Here is a 12,863-nt window from a genome sequence, read left to right as displayed (position 1 = left end):
TGTGCTCTGGCTGGTGTCAACGTTACTGGTGTTCGCCACTGGGTAACTACGGGAATGAATGGCTAGCCTAGCACTGATGATGTTACCTAGTTAGGTAATGAAACGTCTGCAAGAAAACAGCTAAGCTCAGAGAGCAACAAAGGACTATCAAAATTCTGTCTTTTGATGATTTCCAAAGAGGTCATTCCAGCTTGTGCATTTCCCCCAACCTTAATTTTATTTATTTATTTGGTACTTTCAGTATTGACTCCATGCAATTGAAGTTTTCTTGTCAAGATTTCAGTAGTGGTTTGCCATTGCCAATTTTTTACCCCATTGCTACCATTATAATAACCCTGCATTGTATTAGGGGTGTCTTACAGTATTTGTTTCCAGAGAGTAAGTCATCCGTGTACCAAGTTTGGTTGGAATTGCTCGAGGCATTCCAGTGTTATGCTGGAGAACACACACACACACACACACACACACACACACACACACACGATTTAGTATTCAGATTGCTGAATGCTAAAAGGATCCCTAGGATAGTTGGTGTAAAATAATAACAATTACGTTAGAATTGTTTCTGGGTCGTTATCAAGAAAATCCTGATAATTTCCCCAGAACTGTACAGTTTAATGGGATTCACATATATTTGTTTGTATTTGTTGCATTTAAAGCTATCTAAAAGGTCACATGCCCTGTTTCACCGAAAATAAGACCTCCCTGAATAATAAGTCCAATCAGGCTTTTGAGCGCATGCGCTAAAATAAGCCCTTCCCCAAAAATAAGCCCTCCCCAAAAATATTGCAACACAACATCAGCCATGAGGTGACCACGTTTGCCGCCTCCTGCACTTCAAAAATAATAAGATCTCCCCAAAAATAAGGCCAAGTGCTTATTTTGGGGGTCAAAAGAAAATTAGACCCTGTCTTATTTTCGGGGAAACACGGTACAATTGCTTACGTTTAAAAAAACAACAACAATCAGTCCGTCTGGGAAACCTTTTGATATGGATGATTTATTATTTAAATTGCCAGGCAAATTGATTTTGCTGAGAATCAAATATGAAACTAAATATGTGCTATGTTCCATCAAAATTATGTGGTCTGCTAAAAAATTAATTCATTTGTTCTTGAGCGATAACCTAGGGGAAAAGTAATGAAATGTTCTGATATCTGTTATATGTTTGTTAATACCTGTCCTGACTAGAAATACCTTTGTTTCTTTTTCTTAGGCCCAGGATTTGAACGTGATTGAAGAAGTCATTCGAATGATGTTAGAAATAATCAACTCCTGCTTAACAAATTCCCTCCATCATAACTCCAATTTAGTGTATGCCCTGCTATATAAGCGGGATCTCTTTGAGCAATTTCGAACTCACCCCTCTTTCCAGGATATCATGCAGAATATAGATATGGTATGTATTTAATATCCTCTGTGAAAATGTTATTTACAATTTACAATTTTTATATTTTTAAATTTGTATTTATATTTTTATTTCGTATAGAATAACTATAGATATTGACACATAAGATACACAGTTCTTCCATTATATTGGTTGCAGTGAACAAGTTCCTGATAGATCCGTCAAAAAAACAATTCTGGATTATTCCCACTCCATAAATAGATGCATGTTATATTCTTTTATATCTGTGTGCCTCTGTGTGTGTGCGTGCTTGTGTGTGTGAGAGCTGCTCACAAAGGATAATTTAAATTTTTTTTTTTATAATGGGAAAACCTACTTCGGCCAAAATGCCTCTACATTTCCTTGCAGAAAAATGAGAAAAGATCAGACGTAGTTGATAAGGCTTCAGATTATATCGGCTTTATAGAAAGAGTGGATATTTCTTTATTTGTTGTTGCTTTGATATGAGAATACGCTGCTTTATCTGCCAAAGGGCACCGAAAGAAACATATAAAAAAATAATCTAGACACATTTTAAAATAAATGAGCCAAAAATGCTCTTCCCCTAGCCAAACTCTCTTGGAATATAATATTATTTTATTACAAACACAGTTGTGAACATCAGTTTATTGGAAGAAATAAATCCATGCTTATTTATTCAATAAGCTCAGAGGGATTGTAACAGACAAAAATAAATTTTAATGCTCTCAAAAAGCTAATCAGCAAATATAACAATGATTAGAAAATGCTGGATCTACGCTAAATGTTGGAAGTCAGAATTTATTAACGAATTCTTGGCAAAGACGTTTCAATAATGCAGTTTGTCAGTTGTCATTATTTGATAAACTGAATTTATACATTTTTTTTTCTGAAAAGCTGTTCAACAATGTTTTCATATGCATTTGCTTAAAATATTTTTTCCAAACTTTTCATCAAGTGATCAGCATGGGAGGTTTGCACCGAAATAAATGTTGTTATATTAAAGCCAGCGTAGGAACAGTATTACAGTCCTGAATAACAGGAAAGAAAAAATAATAATATTAGTTATTTTTGCCAGGCCTTCCAAAGTCCTATAAAAAAAATACTTTTAAAATTTTTTTGAATTGCTTTCCAAAACCCATTATTAGGGAAATCCAGTGTGTAATAAGCATATATCACAACTATGGTTGTAAAAGTTAGACCTTAAAAAAGGAAGACAGGACAAGTCGGTTTGAGCTGTGGTATTGGAGAAGGCTCCTGGGTATCCCTTGGACAGCAAAGGTGACTAACAAGCAAGTACTGGAATGCATAACATCAGAAATGTCACTAGAAGGCAAAATCAGGAAACTTGAGTCTCACTTACTTTGGCCATATCATGCAGGCGGATTCACTGGAGAAAGAGATTGTCGGGGCTCCAAGTAACACCCTTAAACAAAAGAAGACTCCCGAGGCTGGAGTTTCTTCAAAGTTCCATTTATTAGAAATGTCATATTGGCACATCTGGGGAAACACGAATCTGAAAGCTTCCAGGTTTTCCCCACCCAAAAGAAAGTTCACGTCCCTTCCCAGCACCCACATGTCCATCCCATGGTCCAATCAGGCACCATCCAAAACTAGAGATGCCTCCGAGTCACCTCATTGCGCAGCTGCAGGGCAAGACGGCCTTGACTCTCTGAGAAAGAATGTTATTTTGATTAAATATCACCCACACTCTGTATATCCCCCCCCGTCCCACAGTAGAAAATGTGGCAAGTCCCAAAGGTAAAAAAGATGGCATCCAGGTCTGACAGCAATTATGATTGGAAGAGTTAGCAGTAAAAGGAAAATGATGACTGGACACCATCAAAGCTGACACCAGCCAGAGCATAGAAGTAATGCAGGATCAGGAGACATGGAGAGACCTGGTGCATAGGAATCGCCAAGAGTTGAATGCAACTGAATGGACACCATCATCATCATCATTGTCAGAGTTCCAAGTAAAAGCCCAGGTGTGGCAACCCTGAAGATGTTCCAAGGTGGCTCCAGGGTTGACCATTGACCATCATCTCACAACTGGGAAGATCTTATCCACCAGCTATGCCTTGGACGATAGAAAAATGAAATTAGGGTTTAGGAGTGTCAAGATAGTGTATGTTGGATGGGACTATTTAAGACTTTTAAACATCAACATCAGCACTTCACATTGGACCTGGAAGCGAATAGCGTACAGAGCGATTAATCTTTCTGGTCAAGGTTGATTGCCCAACCGTAAATCTAATTTGTCCTAGAACAGTGATGGGCAACCTTTTTGGCGTGGTGTGTCAAAAATCGGCAAAAAATCGAGCATAACTCGCGTTGTGTGTCACTTCGACAAAACATAATTTTGCGCAATTTATAGTTGCTGCTAATGGCGCTCACAGTTCCCGTTGGCACTCCGCTGTTCCCTGCTGTGGTGCGGTCGTAACCGACAGTCCCAGGAGTAGACTCTCTGTGCCGGCCTGACTGGAGAGGCGCGCACTGTTCCCGCGCTCCTCTCCTGAGGGTCCTCCCTCGCCGCGCTGATGACGTGTGTGCGCATGGCACGCACGCCTTACCAGCAGCCCCTGCGCTCAGAAAGGGGCGGCGGTGATACAGTAAGTGAGTGTGGGCAGGGGAGATCACACGTCCCACCCCCCCCCCCCCCGTTCCTCCAGCACAGATTCTTTCATCCTCGGCGGCCGTGCAGGAGCCGAGGATGAATCGCATGAAATCCTGTGCGTGTCACCCCAAATGGCTACGCGTGTCAGCACTGACACGCGTGTCATAGGTTCGCCATCACTGTCCTAGAACATACAAATAATTATTGCAGAAGTAGGGCATGAATAAAGGCCAGATGTGCCCCCCTTCCTGATACAGGATTTAATGAACTGCCTTCTGTTATCCTCTGTCCCTGGATATCAGCTATTGTTCTGTAGGGGGGGGAAAAAAACTAATGGAATACTTACTCCCAGTGTTCTGTTTTGTGATGATCTGGACAAGACAAGTGGGCAGCCATCTTTCCCTCTCTTACCCACGACAGGGTGTCCCAAAGGTGCTTTTTCAAGAGGCAGATGGACAGCTGGGACAATCATGACCTGGATGATTGAGAATCCCTGTAGACATTTAGCTATGCAATTCAGGATGACCACCAAAGGGGATTATCTACCTTGAGGATTACACCCATGGCAGCAAAGGCCCTAGAGGTTATGTTCTCTGCACCTGAGAGGTAGCCTTCCCTAAAGAGTGGAGTTGCAGGCAAAGCGGAGTGGATCTTGCTAGCAGTAATGAAGGAAAGTCAACCGGATTAGCTCCACCTTCCTTCTCCTTGAGAGGGAAGGATGGAGAAGGGAAGAAAACCATGAAAGAGGAAGCCATCTCAGGGAAGAGAGGGACTTGGATTAGGAGGACATCCTTTTCCTTGGAGCTCTACTGACTGACTCAGCTGGCCCAATAGTCTTCATGTTCCCCATCACTGGTTTATTCTACAAGTAGTCCTCAATTTACAAACATTTGTTTAGTCATCGTTCCAAGTTACAACGGCATTGAAAAAAGTGATTTATGACCACTTTTCACGCTTACCCGTCGCAGCAATCCCATGGTCGCATGATCAAAATGTGAGTTACCAGCAAAGCATTTCTTTTTTGAAGTGACCTCTGATAATGAATGAATCTTCCATAGTGCCTAGCTGATAACCCGGCGTTGCCAGGGTATTTATTTAGTTCTTTTCTCATATGTAATGTGCGTGAAGTACGTCGTGTTGGTCTTGTAGTGGTGCAGGCAGGCCGAGTTGCAGTAATGTTTTATTGATCATGGCCATACATTTGTCCTCAAAAATAATCAAAGCCTTGTTGAAAATGTCCGGACCAAACGTAATTTCTAATGTTGGATTTTCCCCCCTTACCAGAGGGAGCCCCCCCTTGTGGAGTACTGTGAAGCCATTACCATGGCAACTCCACGGCACTGTACTGTAAAAGCCATTTTACTGCAGTACGGTAGAAGCCATTTTAAGGCACAACAGGCTGTATCTTAACAGAACAATACCCACCCCCCCCGCTGAGGGGGTCTTAAGAGTGTCTTACCCCCTCAGTATTTGTTTCCCGAGAGTAAGTCATCTTTGTACCAGATTGAAATTGCTCGAGGCGTTCCAGAGTTATGCTGGAACATACACACACACACACAAATGTGTCGGAAAATTCCAGAGACCAATCTTGTCTCCTCCAGAACACAATGGAGACTGTTTTGCCAAACTAGAGCATAGAACCATCTTTGAGCTCTTCAGTAGAAGGAACCAAATTAGAGACCTCACAGCAGAAGCAGGATGGGAAATGGAGTTCTTCCAAGTCTTTTAATCTCAATAAGATTAAAAAATGGTCAATCCATCTTGCCCAACTGAGGTCCTCCACAACAGGGTACAGCCAATAACTGGTCTCTAAGTTTACATTTAGGGTTAGGCTTACATTTAGTGGCTGTTTGAAGTTACAACGGCACTGAAAAAAGTGACTTATGGCTGTTTTTCTCACTTACGACTGTTGCATTATCCCCACGGTCACATGCTCATAAGTTGGGTGCTTGGTAACTAGCATGTATTTATGACAGGTGGGGTATCCTGGGTGTGTGTGTGTCAAATGATCACTTTTTGCGACCTTCTGGCAAGCAGTGGGCAAGCCAGATTCACTTAACAACCACGTTACTAACTTAACAACTAAAGTGATTCACTTAACAAGGTTGGCAAGAAACCCATCACAAAATGGGGCAGAACTTATTTAACAAAAGTCTTGCCTACCATTAGAAATGTCGGGCTCAATTATGGTTGTAAGTCAAGGACTACCCATTAAATAACGAATTACGCTTGCTTAGACTTGTGGGTTTGAGCTGTATCAGCTCTAATATTTTGCAGATTAAAAAAAAAACATCTGGGTCACTTGGTAACCAAGGCTAGTATGAATTTCTGTTTTCATTTATTGCTGAAGTCTGTTCCAGAACTAAATGAACTCCTTTTCTGGCAAACGTGATGGGTTTTTTTTCTTGCAGGCAGTTGTAAAATCTGGACTGAAGTCATGCATGTAATAGAAATTTGGCTATTTCTTTTGTTGTATTGAGAATTTTCCTGCTAGATTGATCATTCTGATAAGCAACAACAGCAAAAGGTCTCTGAGATTAGAAGGGGAATCTAAATAAGTGCTGAAGAAAAATCAAACCTTTGGCTACCGTTGTCAGTTGTTCACTTTTGTGGGTATGTTTGTGTACACAAAATGCAGAGGTATTATTTTTAATAGCAGTAGACTTATATACCGCTTCATAGGCCTTTCAGGCCTCTCTAAGCGGTTTACAGAGAGTCAGCATATTGCCCCCAACAATCTGGGTCCTCATTTTACCCACCTCGGAAGGATGGAAGGCTGAGTCAACCCTGAGCCGGTGAGATTTGAACCGCTGACCTGCTGATCTAGCAGTAGCCTGCAGTGCTGCATTTAACCACTGCGCCACCTTGGCTCTTAAATGATCAATGGTGATTTAGCAGGACCTGCTGTGTTTAAAACGAGGGAGACCGTTATCCTGAGCAGCTGCTACAGACAGTTCTTAACTTACAACTACAATTGATCCCGCCAAAAAAAAAAAATTACAACCTTTTTTGCCACAGTTGTTAAGTGAATCACTGCAGTTATAAGTTAGTAACACGGTTGCTAAGTGAATCTGGCTTCCCCATTGACTTTGCTCATCAGAAGGTTGCAAATCACATGACCCGGGACACCGCAACCATCATAAATATATGCCAGTTGCCAAGCGGCTTAATTTTGATCACATGACCACAGGATGCTGTGATTGGCATAAGTGTGGGGGGAAAAGCTTCACATGACTGGCTCAGGAATTCTGGGAGCTGAAGTCCACAGGTCATAAAGAGGCCCATGGTTGCTGAGGGAAGTCACCCCTCCTAGAAGAATGAAATGAAATATTTCAAATATTAAAAAGGCAGAATATTATATTTCCCTAAAGGAGAAATGCTGTTGGAAAGCATCCCCCACCTTTCTTAATAGCCCCAGAAGAACTGGGCCAGCCTATCTACAAGACAAAAGACCTTCAGATCCAGGGTGATGGGATTAAGACATGACCGCCCCCCCCCCCAGGACATACCGTATTTTTCAGAGTATAAGACACACCTTTTTCCCTCAAAAAAGAGAGTGAAAATCTGGATGCATCTTATACAATGAATACAGCATTTTTGTCCTCCCGACACCCCACCCCCTTTGCAAAAATGGCCGTGCAGAGCCTTTAGGAGGCTTCCAGAGTGCTCCTGGGGGCTGGGGAGGGCAAAAATGAGCGGAAAACGGGCCATTTTGGGGAGGTTTGCAGAGTGCCAAAACTTTTTTTTAAAAAATTTGCCTATTCAAAATCTTGGTGCATCTTATACTCCAGTGCGTTTTATAATCTGAAAAATACGGTAATAGGATTATCTAGCGCAGTGGTAGTCAACCTGGTCCCTACCGCCCACTAGTGGGTGTTCCAGCTTTCATGGTGGGCGGTAGGGGTTTGCTGTAACTCTGCTTTATAAATTTTATAAAGTAAAGTTACTTCCCTTCTTTATAAATCACCATTATTGTGGAACTGGTGGGCGGTTAGAAAATTTTACTACTAACAGAGATACAAAAGTGGGCGGTAGGTATAAAAAGGTTGACTACCCCTGATCTAGCAGCAGCCCTCACTGCATTGCAGAATCTCCTAAGGGCGTTGCATCAGCTCAAGGTTCAACCAAACTTGATTCAGACAAACATGACCCCACATGGCCCCATGGGAGTCTGACTACAGCCAATAGAAGACATTCCTTGCGCAGGAACAGGAAGCTCAAGGGCAAGGCGTAAGAGAGAGTATAGCCTTCATTCTCAGCCCCATGTGGTCCCGTTCATCAACAAACCATCTTTCCAATCAGCCTCCATGTTTCCAGTGTCTTTTTTTCCCCGCTTGGAACTGAACCAGATGGATATTTTGTCCAACATTGCCGATTCCTTTCCTAGAGAAAAATATAGCAAAGTATTTGGAACCTGAAACCAACATAGCAGATTAAAAGGGCGTACTATTTCCCCCTTTAAAAATTCATTTTATTGCAAGTGCATTGTAAAAAAAAAAGTCTACTTCTAATTGGTTGCTTTTCACATTTTGGAAAGAAATATGTTTAGGATTTACAGTAAGAAATTATTAGTATCAGCAAAGTGATTCCATTACTGAGTAAACATTTTTTTTTCCCCTACTGAATTTTTCATTTGCTTTGCACTTTTTTCTCCCAAGCGTTGGGTGCTGTTGCTCCAAATTAGGGAGGCAGCGTCTGTAGTTTGCTTGCAGGAGTGGTGTGTCTCATTTGAATCCCTGAATAATCAGACCATCAGCTCTCTTTTTGTTTTACTAATAGCTGCAGAGTTGTAAAGGCCTAATGAGGCTTAATGGCTCCAGGTGGGGTGTCTTAACACGCTGGAGTACAAAGGAATGGCAAGCAGCAAACCATTTCCAAGTCCTTGAAGGGAGATTATTAAAGGAATGTTAGCAGGCTCAATGGCAGGGCCAGTATTCCTGTCTACCTGATGTCTCAAGATAAGGTGTATATTTAGAGGCATTGTTAGGCTGGTTGAGATCCCTTTCAGAATAACAGAGTTGGAAGGGACCTTGGAGGTCTTCTAGTCCAATTATGGCTAACCTTTTTGTTGTTGCATGCTGAAAGCATACGCATAGTAACTGTGAAAGGGATCTTGGAGTCTTAGTGGAGAACCATTTAAATAGGAGCCAGCCATGTGCAGCAGCTGCCAACACAGTTCTAGGCTGCATAAACAGAGGGATAGAATCAAGATCACTTGAAGTGTTAATACCACTTTATAAAGCCTTGCTAAGGCCACACTTGGAATACTGCATTCAGTTTTGGTCGCCACGATGTAGAAAAGATGTGGAGACTCTAGAAAGAGTGCAGAGAAGAGCAACAAAGGTGATTAAGGGACTGGAGACTAAAACATATGAAGAACGGTTGCAGGAACTGGGTCTGTCTAGTTTAATAGAAAGAAGGACTAGGGGAGACATGATAGCAGTCTTCCAATATCTCAGGGGTTGCCACAAAGAAGAGGGAGTCAAAGAAAGTTAGAACAATTAATCAGTGGAACAGAAGTTGCCTCCAGAAGTTGTGAATGCTCCAACACTGGAAGTCTTTAAGAAGATGTTGGATAGCCGTTTATCTGAAATGGTATAGGGTTTCCTGCCTAAGTTGGACTAGAAGACCTCGAAGGTCCCTTCCAACTCTGCTATTGTATTGTATTGTATTGTATTGTATTGTACATGTCCGTTCCCACACCCATAATGCAATGCATGGGCAACACCCCCTCCCCGCGCCCCATCCCGCTGCACATGAGCACACAGCACCCCCCTCGCTCTACCTTTCCCTCCCCCCCGCATGCTCACACAACCCCCCCCTGTACCCCATTTTTTGAGCCTAGCAGGCCCCCTTGAAGACTCCTGGGAACAAAAATGGACCAGAGGGCAGGGGCACTGTACCCCCTCCAGTGCTCCCCCCACTCCATGCATGCGTGCGTGATTTCTCCACTCCCCCCATGCATGCATGTACATCTGCATGTGCCCCCCCACGCATGCGCGGCAGAGACCCGAAAATCATCTGGTCGGCAGGAAGCGCGTGTGCATGCACAGTGGAGCTGAGCTGGGGCAACAACTCGCATGCCCGCAGAGAGGGCTGTGCGGGCCACAGGTTAGCCATCACGGCCCTGTACCATTTTAGATAAATGGTTAAATTAAACTGATAAATCAGTTTCGTGTGTGGCCCTGGCCTTTCATACCTTATTGTGAATGCGGTGTTTTCGAATGACCAACATTTGGAGGCTTGACTCTCCCCCCCCCCCCAACAACTCCCATAAAAGTAATTTTGTGGCAAAGTAATTATTTTTAAAAAACTGGTATATGGTGCTAAGTGTGCACTAAATGACAGGCAGTAGAATGTACATAAGGCAGTAGAAGGTACATAATGGTAAGATTTGAATGCGGGCCACTGTGGAGTATTTACAACTTAATTCCCTGATCTCTATGCTATACATGTTTCTCAACCTGTGGCCCGCTTACGCCTGGAGGGAGGGGCACGATGTCGTCACAGGAGAGCTACAAAGACTGGAAGGAATGTTATGATTTATGTCTTAAATCTTGGGAATCCGTGACTATGTCGGTGGCCACAAAACAGGAGTGAAATTCAGCAGGTTCTAACAGGTTCTAGAGAACCGGTAGGGGAAATTTTGAGTAGTTCGGAGAAGCGGCAAATACCACCTTTAGCTGGCCCCAGAGTGGGGAGAGAATGGGGATTTTGCAGTATCCTTCCCCCAGGAGTGGGGAGGGAATGGGGATTTTGCAGTATCCTTCTTCTGGAGTGGGGAGAGAATGGAGATTTTGTAGGATCCTTTCCCTGGAGTTCAGAGAGAATGGAGAGTTTGCAGTATCCTTCCCCCTGGAGTGGAGAGGGAATAGGGATTTTGCAGTATCCTTTCCCTAGAGTGGGTAGAGAATGGAGATTTTGCAGTATCCTTTCCCTGGAGTGGGGAGAGAATGGAGATTTTGCAGTATCCTTTCCCTGGAGTGGGGAGAGAATGGAGATTTTGCAGTATCCTTCCCCCTGGAGTGGGGAGGGAATAGGGATTTTGCAGTATCCTTTCCCTGGAGTGGGGAGAGAATGGAGATTTTGCAGTATCCTTCTTCTGGAGTGGGGAGAGAATGGAGATTTTGTAGGATCCTTTCCCTGGAGTTCAGAGAGAATGGAGAGTTTGCAGTATCCTTCCCCCTGGAGTGGAGAGGGAATAGGGATTTTGCAGTATCCTTTCCCTAGAGTGGGTAGAGAATGGAGATTTTGCAGTATCCTTTCCCTGGAGTGGGGAGAGAATGGAGATTTTGCAGTATCCTTTCCCTGGAGTGGGGAGAGAATGGAGATTTTGCAGTATCCTTCCCCCTGGAGTGGGGAGGGAATAGGGATTTTGCAGTATCCTTTCCCTGGAGTGGGGAGAGAATGGAGATTTTGCAATATCCTTTCCCTGGAGTGGGGAGAGAATGGAGATTTTGCAGTATCCTTCCCCCTGGAGTGGGGAGGGAATAGGGATTTTGCAGTATCCTTTCCCTGGAGTGGGGAGAGAATGGAGATTTTGCAATATCCTTCCCCCTGGAGTGGGGAGAGAATGGAGATTTTGCAGTATCCTTCCCCCTGGAGTGGGGAGGGAATAGGGATTTTGCAGTATCCTTCCCCTGGAGTGGGGAGAGAATGGAGATTTTGCAGTATCCTTCTCCTGGAGTGGGGAGAGAATGGAGATTTTGCAGTATCCTTCTCCTGGAGTGGGGAGAGAATGGAGATTTTGCAGTATCCTTCTCCTGGAGTGGGGAGAGAATGGAGATTTTACAGTATCCTTCCCCTGGAGTGGGGAGAGAATGGAGATTTTGCAGGATCCTTTCCCTAGAGTGGGTAGAGAATGGAGATTTTGCAGTATCCTTTCCCTGGAGTGGGGAGAGAATGGAGATTTTGCAGTATCCTTTCCCTGGAGTGGGGAGAGAATGGAGATTTTGCAGTATCCTTCCCCCTGGAGTGGGGAGGGAATAGGGATTTTGCAGTATCCTTTCCCTGGAGTGGGGAGAGAATGGAGATTTTGCAATATCCTTTCCCTGGAGTGGGGAGAGAATGGAGATTTTGCAGTATCCTTCCCCTGGAGTGGGGAGAGAATGGAGATTTTGCAATATCCTTCCCCCTGGAGTGGAGAGGGAATAGGGATTTTGCAGTATCCTTCTCCTGGAGTGGGGAGAGAATGGAGATTTTGCAGTATCCTTCCCCTGGAGTGGGGAGAGAATGGAGATTTTGCAGTATCCTTCTCCTGGAGTGGGGAGGGAATGGAGATTTTGCAGTATCCTTCTCCTGGAGTGGGGAGGGAATGGAGATTTTGCAGTATCCTTCCCCTGGAGTGGGGAGAGAATGGAGATTTTGCAGTATCCTTCTCCTGGAGTGGGGAGGGAATGGAGATTTTGCAGTATCCTTCCCCTGGAGTGGGGAGAGAATGGAGATTTTGCAGTATCCTTCCCCTGGAGTGGGGAGAGAATGGAGATTTTGCAGTATCCTTCTCCTGGAGTGGGGAGAGAATGGAGATTTTGCAGTATCCTTCTCCTGGAGTGGGGAGGGAATGGAGATTTTGCAGTATCCTTCCCCTGGAGTGGGGAGAGAATGGGGATTTTACAGTATCCTTCCCCTGGAGTGGGGAGAGAATGGAGATTTCGCAGTATCCTTCCCCTGGAGTGGGGAGAGAATGGGGATTTTGCAGTATCCTTCCCCCTGGAGTGGAGAGGGAATGGGGATTTTGCAATATCCTTCCCTTGTCACACCCACAGAACCAGTAACAAAAAAATAATAATTTCACCACTGCCACAAAAGATATTTAAAGAAGGTCCATGGTAAAGAAAAGGATGAGAACCATTGCTGTACAGATATATGGATATTTTTAGA

The 12,863-nt window shown here is 43.8% G+C and overlaps 1 protein-coding gene across 3 annotated transcripts in view; it reads left to right on the top strand.

Moving 5' to 3' along the window:
* The window catches only part of DYM (dymeclin), a 273,814-nt gene that overhangs the window by 215,251 nt on the left and 45,700 nt on the right, over nt 1–12,863 (top strand). For all 3 annotated transcript variants that reach the window (XM_087715316.1, XM_087715317.1, XM_087715318.1), the window contains one exon: nt 1,217–1,399. In XM_087715316.1, coding sequence (XP_087571442.1) covers nt 1,217–1,399 — 183 coding nt within the window. The remainder of the gene's footprint in view (nt 1–1,216; nt 1,400–12,863) is intronic.

The sequence above is a fragment of the Thamnophis sirtalis genome, unplaced genomic scaffold, assembly GCF_051295495.1.
Source record: "Thamnophis sirtalis isolate CommonGarterSnake01/CBP01778 unplaced genomic scaffold, rThaSir2_p1.2 scaffold_5, whole genome shotgun sequence".
In the NCBI taxonomy this organism is placed as follows: Eukaryota; Metazoa; Chordata; class Lepidosauria; order Squamata; family Natricidae; genus Thamnophis; species Thamnophis sirtalis.
Note: the sequence above shows the minus strand (reverse complement) of the source record. Positions and strands in the feature narration are given on the sequence as shown.